This window comes from Anopheles maculipalpis, chromosome 3RL (genome assembly GCF_943734695.1).
Source record: "Anopheles maculipalpis chromosome 3RL, idAnoMacuDA_375_x, whole genome shotgun sequence".
NCBI lineage: Eukaryota > Metazoa > Arthropoda > Insecta > Diptera > Culicidae > Anopheles > Anopheles maculipalpis.
In genome coordinates, this window is record NC_064872.1 from 54,628,338 (window position 1) to 54,643,521 (window position 15,184).

Consider the following 15,184-nt stretch of genomic DNA (forward strand, 5'->3'; position numbering starts at 1 on the left):
TAAACCCAATGACTTTTTTCAAATCCAAATCCAGAAGAAACTTCGGGTCAAATTCCTATCCTATCCTTTTTGGGAGAGCGTAGACATACTAGTTTGAACAAATAGTTCCTAGTTCCAATTTCATTGATGTTTTGATTCGGTTGTGGTAAATGTTAACTTTGCACAGGATCTGAAATTCTTGGGAGGATTGCATGGACACTAGGAATTGGTCCTAGTCAGCAAAATGTCTCTGTCAAACAACACTAATTTCACCACCTTCTTGGAAGGACTGTTCCATCGTTTTCTAGAGAAACTATTTGTGGACAGACGATTAACGGAGATGTATCCCAATATTTGGATTATAATAACACAGCTCACTAAAAATGCACGCATAAAATTTCCTTTACCTTTGTTTAATGAATAATTCATTTAATACCTACCATAAGTATTATTCTTTTCGGATGTACGCTGATTCTTATTGCATTATTACACTAATTCCAACTAATTCTTCTTTGAATGTGTAAAAAAATATTGATATACATTTTATACCATCAGCTTACAGCATTATTTACACAGTTTGTAATGCGTCACTTACTGTCTAAACCTTAAACAACTTTCTTCCACCGACAACGTGAGCACTCCCGTTTTGCTCCGGGAGCGAGCACACTTAAAATATCACCAACATTCACCAGGACAGCTGTCTGCCGTTGTGCACTGTTACGCATATCGAAACGAGCTTAGCTCTGTGCCAGTCCCTACCAACCACAGGCGGCTACTACTTAATGAAGTTTGTAATTTCATAGTCGGCAAGCTCCCGCCACGTTGTCACATCTGCGGTGTCCGACATGGTGGTGTTCCGCCGCATCTTAGAACCGTTGGAGCGTAGGACGAACTCTGTGGATGAACCGCAACCAACAATATTATCAAATCATAACTCGGTAGCGAGACGGTTCTTTGGTTTTGGCAACACGTAAAATTGCGTTACCTGTAACCTGCGTGCCGGAGGTATGCTCGAGATTTATTTGCCGCTGGGTGCGCTTTTGAAACATTCCAAAAATCGCTTTCCTATGAATAGTTAATGGAATGATAGTTAAGACATGCGGCCGAGCGAATCCATCCGACCGGCCGACCAGTGTACACGCCCACACCCAGCCACCCTGATGTTTATAAAACTTACCGAAAGTTCTGGCCACTAACGCAATACAGTATGAAGTTGATGCCGAAGTTCGTCATGAAAAACAGTTGACAACAGTTCTGCACCAAATATATGTTCATGTTCGTGTGTTCCGTCTAGAGCGAAAGCGACAGAAAGAGGGAGAGACAGCCACGCCAACATCAGCAATCACTAGCATAACTACTACAACGCATTATTCGAGAAGATGTTCTGGATGAATTCTGGAGACATCAAATACTTCAACCAAGCAGTGCTTCTAGAAGCTTTGCATTAATTAGAAATGGGGGGAAAGGTCTCAACGTGTTTGCGATTGGCATAGATTGATAACTAATTAAACCATGCTGGTGTTTAGCGGGGATTGCGGAGAGCAATAGCAAGGCGAAATTGCCGACAAACACGCGTTAATTTGCACTTCAAAGGGTTAATGGAAAAACTTAAATCTGTTTTGCTTTACAGCCCAAAAACTTTGAACTCTATCATTCGAACGCCATTTACCTGCACTTCCTTGTAAATAGTTTAGGACAGGAATCGGTATGCGAATCACATCAAAAGCATACATTCAGTCTCTTACCTCGAGATAGATCTTCACTCGCACAATGTAGCTGGGCAGGTTCAAGCAAACGAACACGGTGGAAACGATAAGCAGCATTTTGGTAACCTTGATTTGAGAATTCGCAACCCGGCTACGGCCTGCAGCAGGATACGAATGAGAAAGAAAAAGCATAGTTTTGTGTTACGACGACATGATCATGTATTACGGTGCCCGCGTCCGAAGAATGTCCGTAACCCCATCAGCTCCATCAGCACAACTATCAACTAAAAGGTCGGCGCCCGTACGCCCGCGTGTACCTTGGGCAACAACCAAACAACGGCAGGGTCACGTCCGGTCCGGCACATTCCGGGGCAAACGTTAGTTTTGCAAGGACATACTTACTGAGAAGTTGTATCTGTTGGACGGGAACGGTACCATTGCCGAAGAGTTGGTTGTTCGATATGTTCAGCTGTCGTCGGGATTCGCGCACATTTGCCCCGTAACTGTAACAAGAGGATATGGCTTGTCATTCGATGTCCTTCGCGTGCGCACATCCGGTTGGGAATGTAATCCAGCGCCGGCAAAGGGTTGCGCCCGTGATGGCGCGGGCGATACCGTGATAATGGCAACCGTGCCCGATACGTACCTCCGTGGCATGGTCATCGTGCGTCGGATGCTGGCAAACTTCCACACCGTCAGTGCGGTGATCGTGTTGAGCACGACAATTATCGTAAAGGGAACCACAAACACCAGTATAAAGTCGAGAAAGTTGAACATGGCCGCTTGATCCTGCGTTCGGCATGCGGAAATGGGAGAAAGCACCGGGAAATGGTACCATTGTGTTAGGCATTCCAATGTTTGCTGCTTGTTATGTGCCCGAAAATGCGTACAATTTAACTGATTTAACTGAAGCGAACCGTGGAGAACCATTGTGGGTTAAAAATGGTTGGCGTGGGAACAATATTAGTTACGAATGTATTTTTATTACATATTTAGCATTAATTTCAATTCCAAGTAACAATGTCATTGTTTGCTATTGCATGCCATGTTGCGCTCTCGTCGTTTGAATGTTGGAAACACATTTTTTACGGCGATTATCTTTAGAACTCGATACAAACTATGAGAAGACATAACAAGTTGAATGTATGAAACAATGCTCATCTGCAATGTAACAGTCGTCTGAAAACTTCAATCTGCAATCAACTAAATCTTCCTTTTTCTCCGTACAGAGTAGACACAACGATCATTTTTTTGCCATTTTGCCAGACCTACCAATTGTTAAATGAAGCAGAAAGAACATGTTTGGTTAAGCACTATCATTTGACTTTGAAATTAATTTGCTCCTGCCTTCAAAACAATTAACAACCGTCAGCTAAGAGTCTTGCGTTTGTCTTACAAATGTTTTCTTTGCTCAATACACACTGCTGGCAAAAGAGGCTCGCCCTTGAGCGGTAACGAAAGAGAATTTTACAAAGTTTTTAGCTTAGCATGGGATAATTTTGTTTTCGATCATGTTTTAGCAAAAATCCTCTTTGCTAAATACAGGCTTAACTCAATTAAATCTGTTTTATGCTAACCTAGTAAAATCTGAAACCATGAAGGAGGCCAGTGAGGATGAGAGGACAACATGATTATCACAAATTAAAGGTACCCGAGCTGGATGAGAATGCTAAAATATGAGCATGAGCTGTGCCACCTTTCCTTGCCATTTGACACCGTAAACCGGATTAGCTGTTTGCTTTGCACCAACAAAGGCTAAACTTTTACGGAAAATTTAATTGACGGTAAATGAATCAGTGACCCTGGTACGTAGAACAGTTTGGCTCAAAATGGGTTGGTTTATATCTTTAGAATAGATTTAGGAACGATACCTACAAATAAACACCAACCCTATGGAACGACCAGCAAGACAAAGAACGAAATTTTGTTGCATTTCCATGAAAATAGGGCTTCTTTCGAGAGCACACAGATTTTTTTTCCCTATTCACACACCGGAAGCAATTATCCTGCACGATGAATGAACACAACGTGTCACAGTCTCAGGACCGTGCTGGTACAGTAAGCCCTTTCTGTAAACAATTGCCCTCACTACGAGAAACATGCGAAACATTTTCTTTTTTGCAGAAAAAAAATTAAAAAAAGCACGATGCAGCAGAGAAAACAAAGGCAGAGCTATCGCGGTACGTTCGGTACGTTCTTCAACCCAACCGGAAGCACCACTAACTCCAAACCATCGAGTGTGGCGGTACATGCGAATGGATTGAAAAAAACCAAAAAAAGGTTGAGCCAATTGTCCTCACTACTCACTTTGTACTCTTGCACGATATCGCAGATGGTGTCGTTCATGGAGGCGGAGAACTGGGGCGAGGCGAAGAAAAATATCGGCAAGCTGATGAAAATGCCAGCGATTGTCAGCGCGAAGATAACGATCTTCGCCCGCCGCACGGTGCACATGGTTTGGCGCTTTAGCGGGTACAGCACGGCAATGAACCGCTCGACGGTGAACGCGACCACAAACCAGACAGACAGGAAGCAGCACAGCGAGCTGGAAAAGGTGAAGAATCGGCAGCACACTTCCTGGATGTAGATTTTCAGGTCGACCAAATTCAGCCAGGCAACGAACTGGCCAATCAGGTAGAACGTGTCACTCAGCCCGAGCGCAGCGAGATAGTACGAGGAGGAAAGTTTACGCAGCTTGGTTTTGAAAAACACCAGCACCGACAGCACGTTACCGATGCTGCCGAACAGTACGAGCGCTGGGACGTAGTAGAAGTTGATCACGCTCAGCACCTCGGCGTAGTACACAAACGTTTGCTGGTCAAAGTCGAGCGCCGGAGACAGTGTGGTGTCCGGGACCGGGTGGACGGTGGTTTGCTGATAGTGGACGGAAGACTCGTTCGGTCCCGGCGGTATCCCGGGCACGCTGGTGGGCGGTAGCTCCATATACGGGCCGTACGATGTAGCCATCAGCAGCACGCCAACGGTTGGTACGCTCATTAGTAACGCCTTATCCGCGTTGAGCGAACCGTTGGAGTCGCCCAAAGTGCTACCGTTTTGGCGACCGGCCAGTAGCAGCATCTGCTGACCGGGCCGCCCGTAGTTGTAATCCTCTCGAAGGGCGGTCCCACTAAGATGATCCCCCACGGCACTAAACATCGTTGAAGTTTTCGCACTCTAGACTCGTTCCTTTCAGCGTGTGTGCTGCTCGGTTGGGACGACGACCATTGCCAGTGGGTCGCATGCTTCAACATTCTTAATTTCACTGGCACACGCTACTGCCACCATTATCACTATCTCCAGCATCATCTGCAGTATTTATCACTAGGCCAGCATCAGTTATCCACCGGATTTGTAGGTTTAATCCGGTCCAATTTCTGTGGCACAACGCATTAAAGAAACGATAATTGGATTCATATAATTTCTTTACACATTCATTGCATTATTTCTTCTGCACAATCAGAACGCAATGACACAATCGCAAGAGCGCAAAATACCGACGGATCTAACACTTCCGCTTTTCCGTAACGCGAAAGAAATCACAAACACTGGCACACATTTGCGTTTGGTCCGGAAGGTGCACTGTAAACGATATCCGATAGTAGACTGGCGAAAGCTAACCAACGGACTCCATACCAACCGGATGCTAAACTCCGAGCATCGTTCACGTTCGGTTCGTCAGGTTCATCCAGACCCATGTTGGCCCAGGAGTGGGGATGTGCTGTTGCGTATTCATTCCGAGCTCCTGAATTCCAAACGCTAGATGAGGTCGGCTAGCTTCGGTGGCGGATAGCTTAAAGCAAACTTGTCGTCAATTTGTCGCACGTTTCCTCTTCTGGGAAATAGATAAGGTGGCACTTTAAAATACCAACACAGTTGCCGACACACATTCCTATTGCCTTACGCTTTTCAACTGGGTGGATTGTTTTTTTTTTTTTTTGTTCGCAATCCTTCACATCCTTCACACTTCTTCATGCTTGAAATAGGAAAAGGAATGACCCAACCACAAACTAACAGCACGAATACAAAACGAGCCGGAAATCGTTTCCGACTTGCTGTTATAGGAGTTTTCCGGTGAATTAAAAGTATTATTGCTATTGTAATTTAACTTTTTTTGGGCAACATCAAGCATTTTGGTACGTGTTTGAAATTAAGCAGGCCACTAGTGTGGACACTACAGGGAAAAGTTAAAAAAAAAAAAACAGGGGACATTCCCAACATTCACGTGAACCGTGACTTCGCGTAAGCTGAACAGTTGCTCTCACCATCTGACCTGTCACGGTATGCCTGCCAGAACATCCATCACGCCGTTGACAGATAATTTACAGTGACACGGTTCCACCGAAAGCCTATCTGACGCCAAACACGGTATGGTCCTCGTTGGATGGCACACCAGGCCCGTAGGCTCCAATGTTCCCGACCACACGCAACGGCGGTCGACCCGATGAGTGACACTTACGTCGCGGGAAAATGCAGTAAAGGTCATTACTGTAAAGATTATCACACCTCGCACGGTACCGCCACGGTAGCAATCAGTGTTGATTGCTTACGTTCTGCCGCCAGCAGCTTGACTTTCCACACACACACACGCGCACCCGTTTTCGTTCCATTTTTCTCGCGAACGGTTGTGAACGGATTTATGCACCGGAAAGTAATTCAAATGAAATTCCCGGTTGGTGAAGTACTGAAAGGAAAGAAAGCGGGAAAAAACAACTTCAGCACCTTGCTGTACAGGACGGTCGTACAATTAATACGATGAGTAAAACCAATGTTTTGAACAGCATGAATAATTGGTTTATAATTCATTATGTGTAGAAGGATCACAGGTTCGTTTTAAATCAATGAAGAACGGCGGTTAATCTGGGAATGTCGGCTCGTAATTATTGGTGTGCGAGTGTTTCATTCATAGTTGGACTCGTAGTCCTTTGGAATGTTGAATTTGAAAGGTACAGGCAATCGTCTTATGTTTGCGGATTCAGTGAATTGTAAATACTGACTAAGTTTATCCTGCCACACGATGCGGTTTCCTTTGAAATTGACTCCTCATTGATAGTTTACAGTTCACGCTACATATTAATTATGCTGATTTGTGGCACGGCTCATAAATAATGAGCATGATTAATTAAACTCTCAGCTCAAACCAATAGAATAGACGATTATAATAACCAAAAAGAATAAAAATAATCACCATTGCTGTGTCTTGCCGAATGTTCACGCGTGTTACAAACGTACCGCGTGTCCGGTGCCGCCAATTTTTCTTTCCTCTCGTATTACCGATCCGATCGGATAGTATTTCAATCCGTCGGCCACACCTTAACTCAATCTGAATGCTGGCCAGTAGCAAAAAAGAATGGAAACACAACAACACAATAAAGACGTTCGTCCAGCAGACACTTCACACGTAAAGCATGTCGCCAAGTCTACGCGTGCAGTATGCGAAAGAGCGCAAAGGTGTCACGTTTCCATGGCTTGCTTTCCACTATCATCGTTTGCATCATTTGCTAACGATAGCCGTGATTGGCATGTGTCAAATTAAGCCCTTTGGGGTGCAAAGCTCGTCCGCCTGGCCGCAAGCAATAGTGGTGCGGTTAACATGGTTTGTCTTTTAACGAATCGTTGTGGGTTTCGAAGCTTTAGAAATATTGAATCGACATGTTGTTGATTGATTGTGACATTTAGTACTGCGAAAATTATCAGCTAACCATCAATCGAAATTATGGGCAACAACAGTGGGTAGAGGATGCAACATCCCTCCCACGTGGTCTATAAGCGACCAGGCGTCTCCATCAAGTAGTGGGCTGATAGAGAGCACTTTGTATAGATTATGAAACGTTTAAGTAAAGAGTTAGTTTTCCATTCGAACCAAGTTAGAATGGGTAGTTTTCCAAGTATAGCTGCATTGCAGTATGTGTTATCAGTAGCAAGAAATTTTTAAACTTATTAACTAAACAATCAATTGATTAAAGCGAAGAAAAGCTATACAATATCCGGTAGTAAACATAAATACAGAATTTGAAATCGAACTGATATATGCTTTGCAAACTATCTGTTGGACATTAGAACTAAAAATTCATTCCGTTTCAGAAGGACCTGTAGTTCATCTGTAGCTAGTTCACTTTTTATCCCCACCACAGATTTAACAATGAATTTTCGAACATGTCAGGTTCATTTAGATTTCTGCTTTTTATCGCCAACTTCAGTCTTCTATGGAGAAGTTCATTTATGTTTTATCCCCACCCTTAAACAGCTAAAGTGACGCTGTTCATTTTTCGTGTATTTTTTTTTCTCAAAACCATTTGTATATTTTTAATAATGTAACTGCAAAATTCGTCATTTTATACATTTTATGCCTAATTAATCACTTTTTTAATGTGTCGTTGATTCTAATTGCCAGCTTTAACAACAATTGCCCGATGTCATTTTATCTATTTAACGAATGCTGCAGGCATTCACAGAAACCCTTTAAGCAGGGAAGAAAATGAACAGCTAGTTGAAGAAGAAAAAAAAGTCTGAAGATGATTAATGCTTTAAAAAATCTGGCTGGATGCTCCCAGTGGGTTGCGTTGACTATAGTAACATTGTGAAGAGCAATCTCATCTAAATTCTTATCCGTCTGGAGTGCCTCTCTTTTAAACGGCATGATCCTATCAAGTCCCTAACCCTTACCAAAATATAAACTACCGCTCAAGTATGCTTTTTGGAGTACTGTCCAGCAAGTGGTTTGGATGATTTTTAGTGGGATACTTGTAAAAGGACGCCTCGCTACTACAATGAACCACAGAGCAGTTCTGCAGTCGTGCGAATGTATTAAGAGCAGTCCGGATGGCAGTGTATTCCCTGTCAACTCGAGTGGTAAATAAAAATCACGAGCCCGACGGACAAGACTTTTTGCACATTTGAGACGTTCCTGAAAAACTTATTGTAACAGGAGCGTAAAACTGTGCTATGAACGAATTACAAACACTTTTTTCGTAAATTGAAAATATATAAACAAGCATGCATTTCTTTCTCAGTATTATTCATTTAGTTCCACCACGTAGTTTAAAGTTTCGTTTTATTTTTCCTTTTGTATAAAAACATGATTTTATTGCTAAAGATTGCAGTGCACACGGCACAAAATAAACGCAGCGGTTTATTTATGCTAGTCTACCCTATTGACAAAACTGTCACAATATCCACTATTGAGACATTTGTTCAATACAAATTTGTAACAATAGTGCTTTAATAGGCAGATTTTGCCAACAAGGTAATTTTATTCTACAGATCTTGTTGATATGGACGATTTCACTTCACTGAAAAAATGAGAATAATTGTAAGAGCCATCATGTTTGATAAAATTGCGTTGAAATGCCAATCATGCACATCGTTCTCCTATATGGACGTTATTTTGTACATCGTTTTAAAAGCACAAACATACATAATATTCTATATAAACTGTGAAAGTAACTAACATAACTGATGCTTCATAGCAGGACGGAGTTAGTTACAGTCAAAGCACGACGCTTTCTGTTAACTGCAAAGAGATTCTCACACAAGAATACTGTACAATACATCGAGACTAACTAGTTTGAGTCGTTTTTTCCCTTCATTTTGGAATGGTTCAAGTATTTAACTGTTGCAAAAGGCATCTCGGCTAACATGCAATCAAATATCTAGCTAAATTGGACGGAATTTACTCTATATAATACGAAACAATACATTGGTTTCGTCGTTCGTGCTGCTTAAAGAAGTATGTTTCGTGGCCAATACAACGCTACTACTCCTAGCAAAAGACTACCAAAGGCACTTATCTTCAGACTACTCGCACCTGCATGGCAATCGGTGATACGACGGGCGCGCATAAAGTTGGGTCCTAGATATGCGTCGAACCAACGTTTGTCGGAGTCAACTACGCGTAGACCACGGGTAGCATCGGAAAAGATTAAATCGTGATACGGAGGGATTGAATAAAACATGCTGAAGCTGTAAGGAAAGTAACAGAAAAATAACATTAAATTATTTTCACCTAGACCATAACTTTTTCAACAATAGATGTACCTGAACTCGTCGGAGAATTTTCTTCCGTAGAACTGCTGCGCGTAGGTAAAAAGGTTTATGTAAGCGTTCATCTCGGTTCCGTTGTACCCACGTCCTCCACGTGCCACGATGGCATTGGCCTTCACCTTGCCGAGATTGCATTTCTTAAACTCGTTCACTTCCGCTCTTGTTCCATCCGGACACAGCAGTTCAAAGTCGTCAGGCAGCGCATCTCGGGCCCACCATTCGCGCTTCTTGCCACCCGTATTTTCAATCACCGTTGTGTGACGTACAAACGCCACATGGCCACCACCCTCCACCAAGCACCGGAATGCACCCGAATTGCCATAATAATCTTCCGATGCATCACGACGGCAGTACCGGAAACTGCTGCCATGGCACAGATCGCACATATTATCGTACGGTATGCCAGTATTATACTCCTTGCTGATTGCTCCCGGTATGCAGGATTTGGTGAAATATTCGGCAGCAGCACGTATACTATCGCATCCATACGGACGAATCCATCCGTTCGAAATTAGGTACGCCATCGGATAAACCCATCCGGCGGCCGTATTCATGCCTGAATGGCACGTATTTTTGCCCCGCAGATAGGTTAGCTCCGTGTCGGGATCCTCTTCCTTGGCCACGGCTACCACGTAGTACTCCGGCAGACCCAAATCGTACACCTCCGACATAAATGGCATCAGATCGTAATGCAATCCGGCCGTATAAACATCGCTAGCGTCCAGCACTGTCACATCAGCCGTTCCGGATTGAATGTGTTGCATGCAGGTAATGTGCGAGTGCGCCTTCGTGCACAACATGTCCGGTTTGATGAGTTGAGCTTTGAGCGCCGTTCGCATTTTAATACATTTCTCGTACTCCGCGTCCGAGGTGACGCACAGCATCATTCTTCCGACCGGACAAGTCCGAGTTTCGTAAATTTGGTCTAACGCTTTACCAAGATATCTTTGATAGTTTTGATTATCATCATCAACCGGAGCTAGATGGCGAGCCGAGTCCTGGAACATCAAATTCAATCTTCTGCCGTATCGCCTTGATTCGAACAAATCGAACGATTCGTATGGTTGGCTTTCGTTTGCCATGTTCTGGTCGAAGCTGGCGTACGGCGAGTATGTTGTGGTTGAGGTGGAAGTGTACGAGCTTTGGTACGGTCGATAACGATCGTCCTGCCGATCGTATCCCGATCCCGTGGTACTGTTGAATCGACGCTGTTTCGATGCGTACAGATTGACGGCTTTGGTAAAAAATTTCTTCAGTCTTCGTCGATCAGATTTAGACGTAGCGCTGGATACGACAAGTGCGTGCGATGGAACATTACCCCACTCACACTGCCGGTACTGTGATATAGGCTGACGCGTACCGTCACGACACAGCAACTCAAACTGATCAACCGTCACGCCAGGAATGAATCCACTCTCCACCATTTCATCGACAGTGGTGTGCTTCAGGAAAGCAATATCACCCGCTTCTACGAGACAACGGAAGGCACCTTCAAATCCAGCGTAAGGATCGGTTGGAGTACATTTGCCACCGGGCACCACCCCCGTGCACAGCGAGCACAGCTTGTTGGAGTTATCGCCGATAGGATTATACTTATCGATCAGAGCATTCACCGCACACGATGGACCAAAGAAATCGGTCGCTGTTTTAACAATGTTGTTGCAATCCGTAATCGCCATTCCTCCGTCACGTTGTAACTAAGAAAATGAATAAAAAATCCTCTTATTTATTGGCAAAAAGTTCCTTACCTTACACGGCTTTTTACTTGATAATGTAAAAGCATCAATGATGTACCCTTCAGATTGAAATTGTCGACTAGACTGGATAATATTACAGTTGCTTCAAATGACATGGTAAACAGCTTAGTGCTTCTAGATTAGTTTACCATTTCATCTGCAGTTTTCACCAAAATCATTCATGCTTTTAGATAATCAATAGATAAACCCTGTGTACTTACAGTGTGTATCGGGATTGTCCAACCTGCATGACTTCCAACCCACGAAAAACACGCTTTCTTGCCACGCAGCTGCCGTATATGGGTCACATCGGTAAGCGATCCTTTCTTGATCACAGCCACTGCATGATACTGGGTGAAACCTCCCTCGTAACCTTCCTGCATTAGGGGTATCAGCGAATGGTATCGACCACCGCTAAAAACCTCTCCCGCATCCAGCGTCATAACGTCGGCTCTCCGCTCATTTATCAGTGCCATACACTCATCGTGATCGTACCCGTGATGGCAGGATACGTTCATGAAAAAGTCGTTAAACAGAGCAACATCCCGCTCGAGCGCTCTGGTAAAGTTCTGGCATTTGTACGTCTCTTCCAAACTTGTCGCGCACCATACAATGTTACTTTTTGCTTCCTTTTCTTCTTCGTTATAGAATTGACCTGTGGGAAGAGAAAGAGGAGCAACGTGTCGATTAGCACATCCTAATGGAATTATAATGAACAGCATTGTTTTGCTGTACGGTAATGAAGCTAAAAAGCGTCATGCAATTTAGAATGTTTTTCAAAAGATCCTGTTGAGAAGGAATGTAGAATTATGCTTAACCAACCCCTTTTTTGGTAGATCATTTTGTTTGTAAACATTATAGGTGTCGGCATTTGAACAATGGTGGGGAAGGGGTGTTAATTGCACCATAATCTGTCAAACAGTTGCTACAGGTGTACGCATTGTGATGCATATGATTCATCGAATTGATTCTGAATAAAAATAAAAAACGATTCAACCGTGTCCAACGACGACGAGTCAGAATCCGACACAAATCTTAAGAATGAGGAACACTGACGGTACAGACCGACGCCAATTATAGAGCATCGCTTGAACCTCTGGCTCTGACCCTTTGACCAAGCCCTAATTTTGGGCTTTTCACTTACCGGAACCGAGCGTGGCAAGGCACAATAATGTTGTGCACAGGCACAACCAACGATCTAAGCTTGCCATCGAACACGATTTAACATAAAACTGTGAACTTAAAACAGAAATTAAACATAAAACAGGGAATGTTATGCTCGCGACCAAATGTACACGCCCATCGAAAATTGGGATTGGATTGAAAAACGTCAAACAGAAGCATCGTATCAAGGTGTATACAGGTGGGGTAACACACATTCAGCCATTCAGCGTATTTACATTTCAGCTTTGCAAAAATGTAAACATGCAGGCCAAAACGGTTCAAATGCTTTATTTAAATGGCTTTATGACTCGGATATAGTAAAATTTATCAACTAGGTGGAAAATGCCACTCCTAACGCGAAAAGTATATTCCATTCTGGTTTCCTTTTGGTAAAAACGATCGAATCAAAATTGGTGTGCCGTTTGGGTTTGCTGGCTGGTTCTGACAGCAGCAAAATGGTTGTCACCCAGTTGTATTGAACCGATTGGCAAAACATGCCTTTTTTCCACCATGTGAAAAGTGCAGATTCTAGAAAACAGTGAACAAATTTAGCAAATTAACCGTTCCGCACCCGACGGTAATGCAATATTTGCAACTGCTCGTGTACAAACTGCTTGCACGAGCGATTGATACCGTGAACAGATACTTTGACGTGCGACGATTACACTACATCCGGGAGGTGCTGGACATAAAAATTGGCATATTTGTGCACCAAATTAAGTACGGCAGTGAAACGATGGCTAAACGTAAAGCCATCTATGCTTTCCGACCGTTCGAAGTGACCGACGTCGATTATCGTAGCTCGGCCATCAACCTCAGCAGCATCGGTTCTGGAAGACGCTATCCGAAGGCAAGGAGCGGTCACCGAATCGTATGCAGTGACTCGTCCTTATATTGCTTCGGTGGATTCAACCCGAACAACTCGCCAGCACGGGATGGTAACGATGACGATCGGGAAGATTTTTTCCTGTTTCACGAGCTGTGGAAGTATGACCTGATACGAAAGCAGTGGACATTGGTCTTGGATGCAAATAATGATTTGCCTGTAGAGCTGGCCTCAAACGCAATGCTGTTGAGCGGAGAAATGATCATGGTATGAAAGGTGTATTTTTAGACGCAAAGCTGAACCTTTCATACGGTTTGTGTGGTGGCGTGCTGGTTGTTGCTTTTGCATGGTTTGTGCATTCCTTGGCATAGTATCACTTTCCTTGTTACAGATTTTTGGCGGCACCGGATACCCGTTTGGAGTAACTTGCTCGAACAAGCTGCACATTTGTCAAACACGCCGCAAACCGCAGGATCTGATAGAAGTAGAAGTGAAGGGAGATCCTCCACCACCGCAATATGGCCAGGCGATTGTAATCAGCGACAACTTCCTCTACAGCATCGGTGGAACCAATGGATTCGATTACACTTTGGATGTTCACCGGTGGGACGAATAATTTCAGTGAAAATGGTTGGGAACAATCAGTATAAGTGTGACTGCTTTATGTTTCAGGCTACATCTCCCTAGCAGGACATGGGAATGTGTGTACAAATGCAATCAAAACATTCGCGAAGATCCTTCAGGACGATATCGGCACGAGCTGGCGTACGACGATTCGAAAATATACGTAATTGGCGGAGGTAAAAGTGATGCCGTCTTTATACTAGCTAATATTCTCGCGTACGACACAGAGATGAACAAGTGGGAATACCTGCTAACCAAACCGGATCCACTGGCCAACTCGCCAGGCATCCCGACAGCACGCAAATGTCACTCGTGTGTACAGATCCGCACGGACCAAGGACTGGAGGTGATTGTGGCGGGAGGATATGATGGCGTTAACTATTATAGCGATATTTGGAAGCTTAACATTTCCACCATGCAGTGGAAGAAGATGCATAAATCGAACTTACCGTATCCCCTATTTTTCCACGATGCATCCATCACGAACGACGGTTGTATGTACGTTTTCGGAGGCATAAAGTACAGCAATGGTACGAGCGTTCGAACGAACACGCTCTTTAAAATGTGGACTACAATTCCCCGGCTAAGTGTGATCGCGTGGGAAGCACTTTTGCATTACATTCCAAGCTTGCCTAGCAGGAGAAAGGACGAACTGTTGGAAGCTGGAATTCCACGCCAGTTCGTTGAACGGGTACATGAATGAATGCATTGTGCCTGGAAAATTTGTATACACGACTACTAGAGACTTTCTTTCCAGTTGAGTTTCCACTTTGTGTTGTATCTTAACGTGACCGCCGTAAAAGAACTCACAAAGTTTGCTGAATATCAATTTAAACCTCGGAACCTAAGATGCTCCATGTTATTTGGTCATTAGACGGAAAAAAAATGCTCTTATCGGAATCGGCATTTGGAATTTATGTTGATGGACAAATATCTGTGCAATAGAATGTGTGATGTGGTATACTGCGTCGTTAGAACAAACGAAAACTTTTATTTCATCGTTCGATAGCTCTTCACCACGCACGACGCAATGGACAAAGGTATTCCCTCGTTCAATAAGGACTTTAGAGATTAACAATAGTCTCTTACATCTTGGAAAAAGTAAAATA

The 15,184-nt window shown here is 43.7% G+C and overlaps 4 protein-coding genes across 4 annotated transcripts in view; 2 read left to right on the forward strand and 2 right to left on the reverse strand.

The window, feature by feature from the left end:
- Positions 1 to 15,184, forward strand: part of LOC126563180 (selenoprotein F) — an 805,869-nt gene that overhangs the window by 689,356 nt on the left and 101,329 nt on the right. The window lies entirely within an intron of this gene.
- On the reverse strand, positions 744 to 4,841 carry LOC126562083 (growth hormone secretagogue receptor type 1-like). Its single transcript, XM_050218497.1, has 7 exons — positions 3,993 to 4,841; positions 2,332 to 2,474; positions 2,088 to 2,188; positions 1,725 to 1,843; positions 1,157 to 1,269; positions 965 to 1,044; positions 744 to 873 (listed from the first exon to the last, which is right to left on the reverse strand). The coding sequence occupies exons 1-7, from the start codon at positions 4,839 to 4,841 to the stop codon at positions 755 to 757; spliced, it is 1,524 nt and encodes a 507-aa protein (XP_050074454.1). The 3' UTR covers positions 744 to 754.
- Positions 9,384 to 12,774, reverse strand: LOC126561652 (melanotransferrin). The gene is made up of 4 exons (XM_050217937.1): positions 12,606 to 12,774; positions 11,683 to 12,116; positions 9,720 to 11,422; positions 9,384 to 9,644 (listed from the first exon to the last, which is right to left on the reverse strand). Exons 1-4 carry the CDS (start codon positions 12,670 to 12,672, stop codon positions 9,404 to 9,406), a joined length of 2,445 nt encoding a protein of 814 aa, XP_050073894.1. The 5' UTR covers positions 12,673 to 12,774; the 3' UTR covers positions 9,384 to 9,403.
- On the forward strand, positions 13,181 to 14,784 carry LOC126562223 (kelch domain-containing protein 10 homolog). Its single transcript, XM_050218668.1, has 3 exons — positions 13,181 to 13,718; positions 13,843 to 14,054; positions 14,124 to 14,784. Exons 1-3 carry the CDS (start codon positions 13,206 to 13,208, stop codon positions 14,776 to 14,778), a joined length of 1,380 nt encoding a protein of 459 aa, XP_050074625.1. The 5' UTR covers positions 13,181 to 13,205; the 3' UTR covers positions 14,779 to 14,784.

Excerpts from the sequence above, each read along its gene's own strand:
- LOC126562083 (XM_050218497.1), bottom strand. The coding sequence starts at position 4,841 with ATGTTTAGTGCCGTGGGGGATCATCTTAGTGGGACCGCCCTTCGAGAG. Across the intron at positions 2,189-2,331 it reads ACGATGACCATGCCACGGAG|TTACGGGGCAAATGTGCGCG; the intron begins GTACGTATCGGG and ends CTCTTGTTACAG. Across the intron at positions 874-964 it reads CTCCGGCACGCAGGTTACAG|AGTTCGTCCTACGCTCCAAC; the intron begins GTAACGCAATTT and ends GTTCATCCACAG.
- LOC126561652 (XM_050217937.1), bottom strand. The coding sequence starts at position 12,672 with ATGGCAAGCTTAGATCGTTGGTTGTGCCTGTGCACAACATTATTGTGC. Across the intron at positions 11,423-11,682 it reads GGACAATCCCGATACACACT|TTACAACGTGACGGAGGAAT; the intron begins GTAAGTACACAG and ends TCATTTTCTTAG. Across the intron at positions 9,645-9,719 it reads AAATTCTCCGACGAGTTCAG|CTTCAGCATGTTTTATTCAA; the intron begins GTACATCTATTG and ends CTTTCCTTACAG.
- LOC126562223 (XM_050218668.1), top strand. The coding sequence starts at position 13,206 with ATGCAATATTTGCAACTGCTCGTGTACAAACTGCTTGCACGAGCGATT. Across the intron at positions 13,719-13,842 it reads TGAGCGGAGAAATGATCATG|ATTTTTGGCGGCACCGGATA; the intron begins GTATGAAAGGTG and ends TCCTTGTTACAG. Across the intron at positions 14,055-14,123 it reads TACACTTTGGATGTTCACCG|GCTACATCTCCCTAGCAGGA; the intron begins GTGGGACGAATA and ends TTTATGTTTCAG.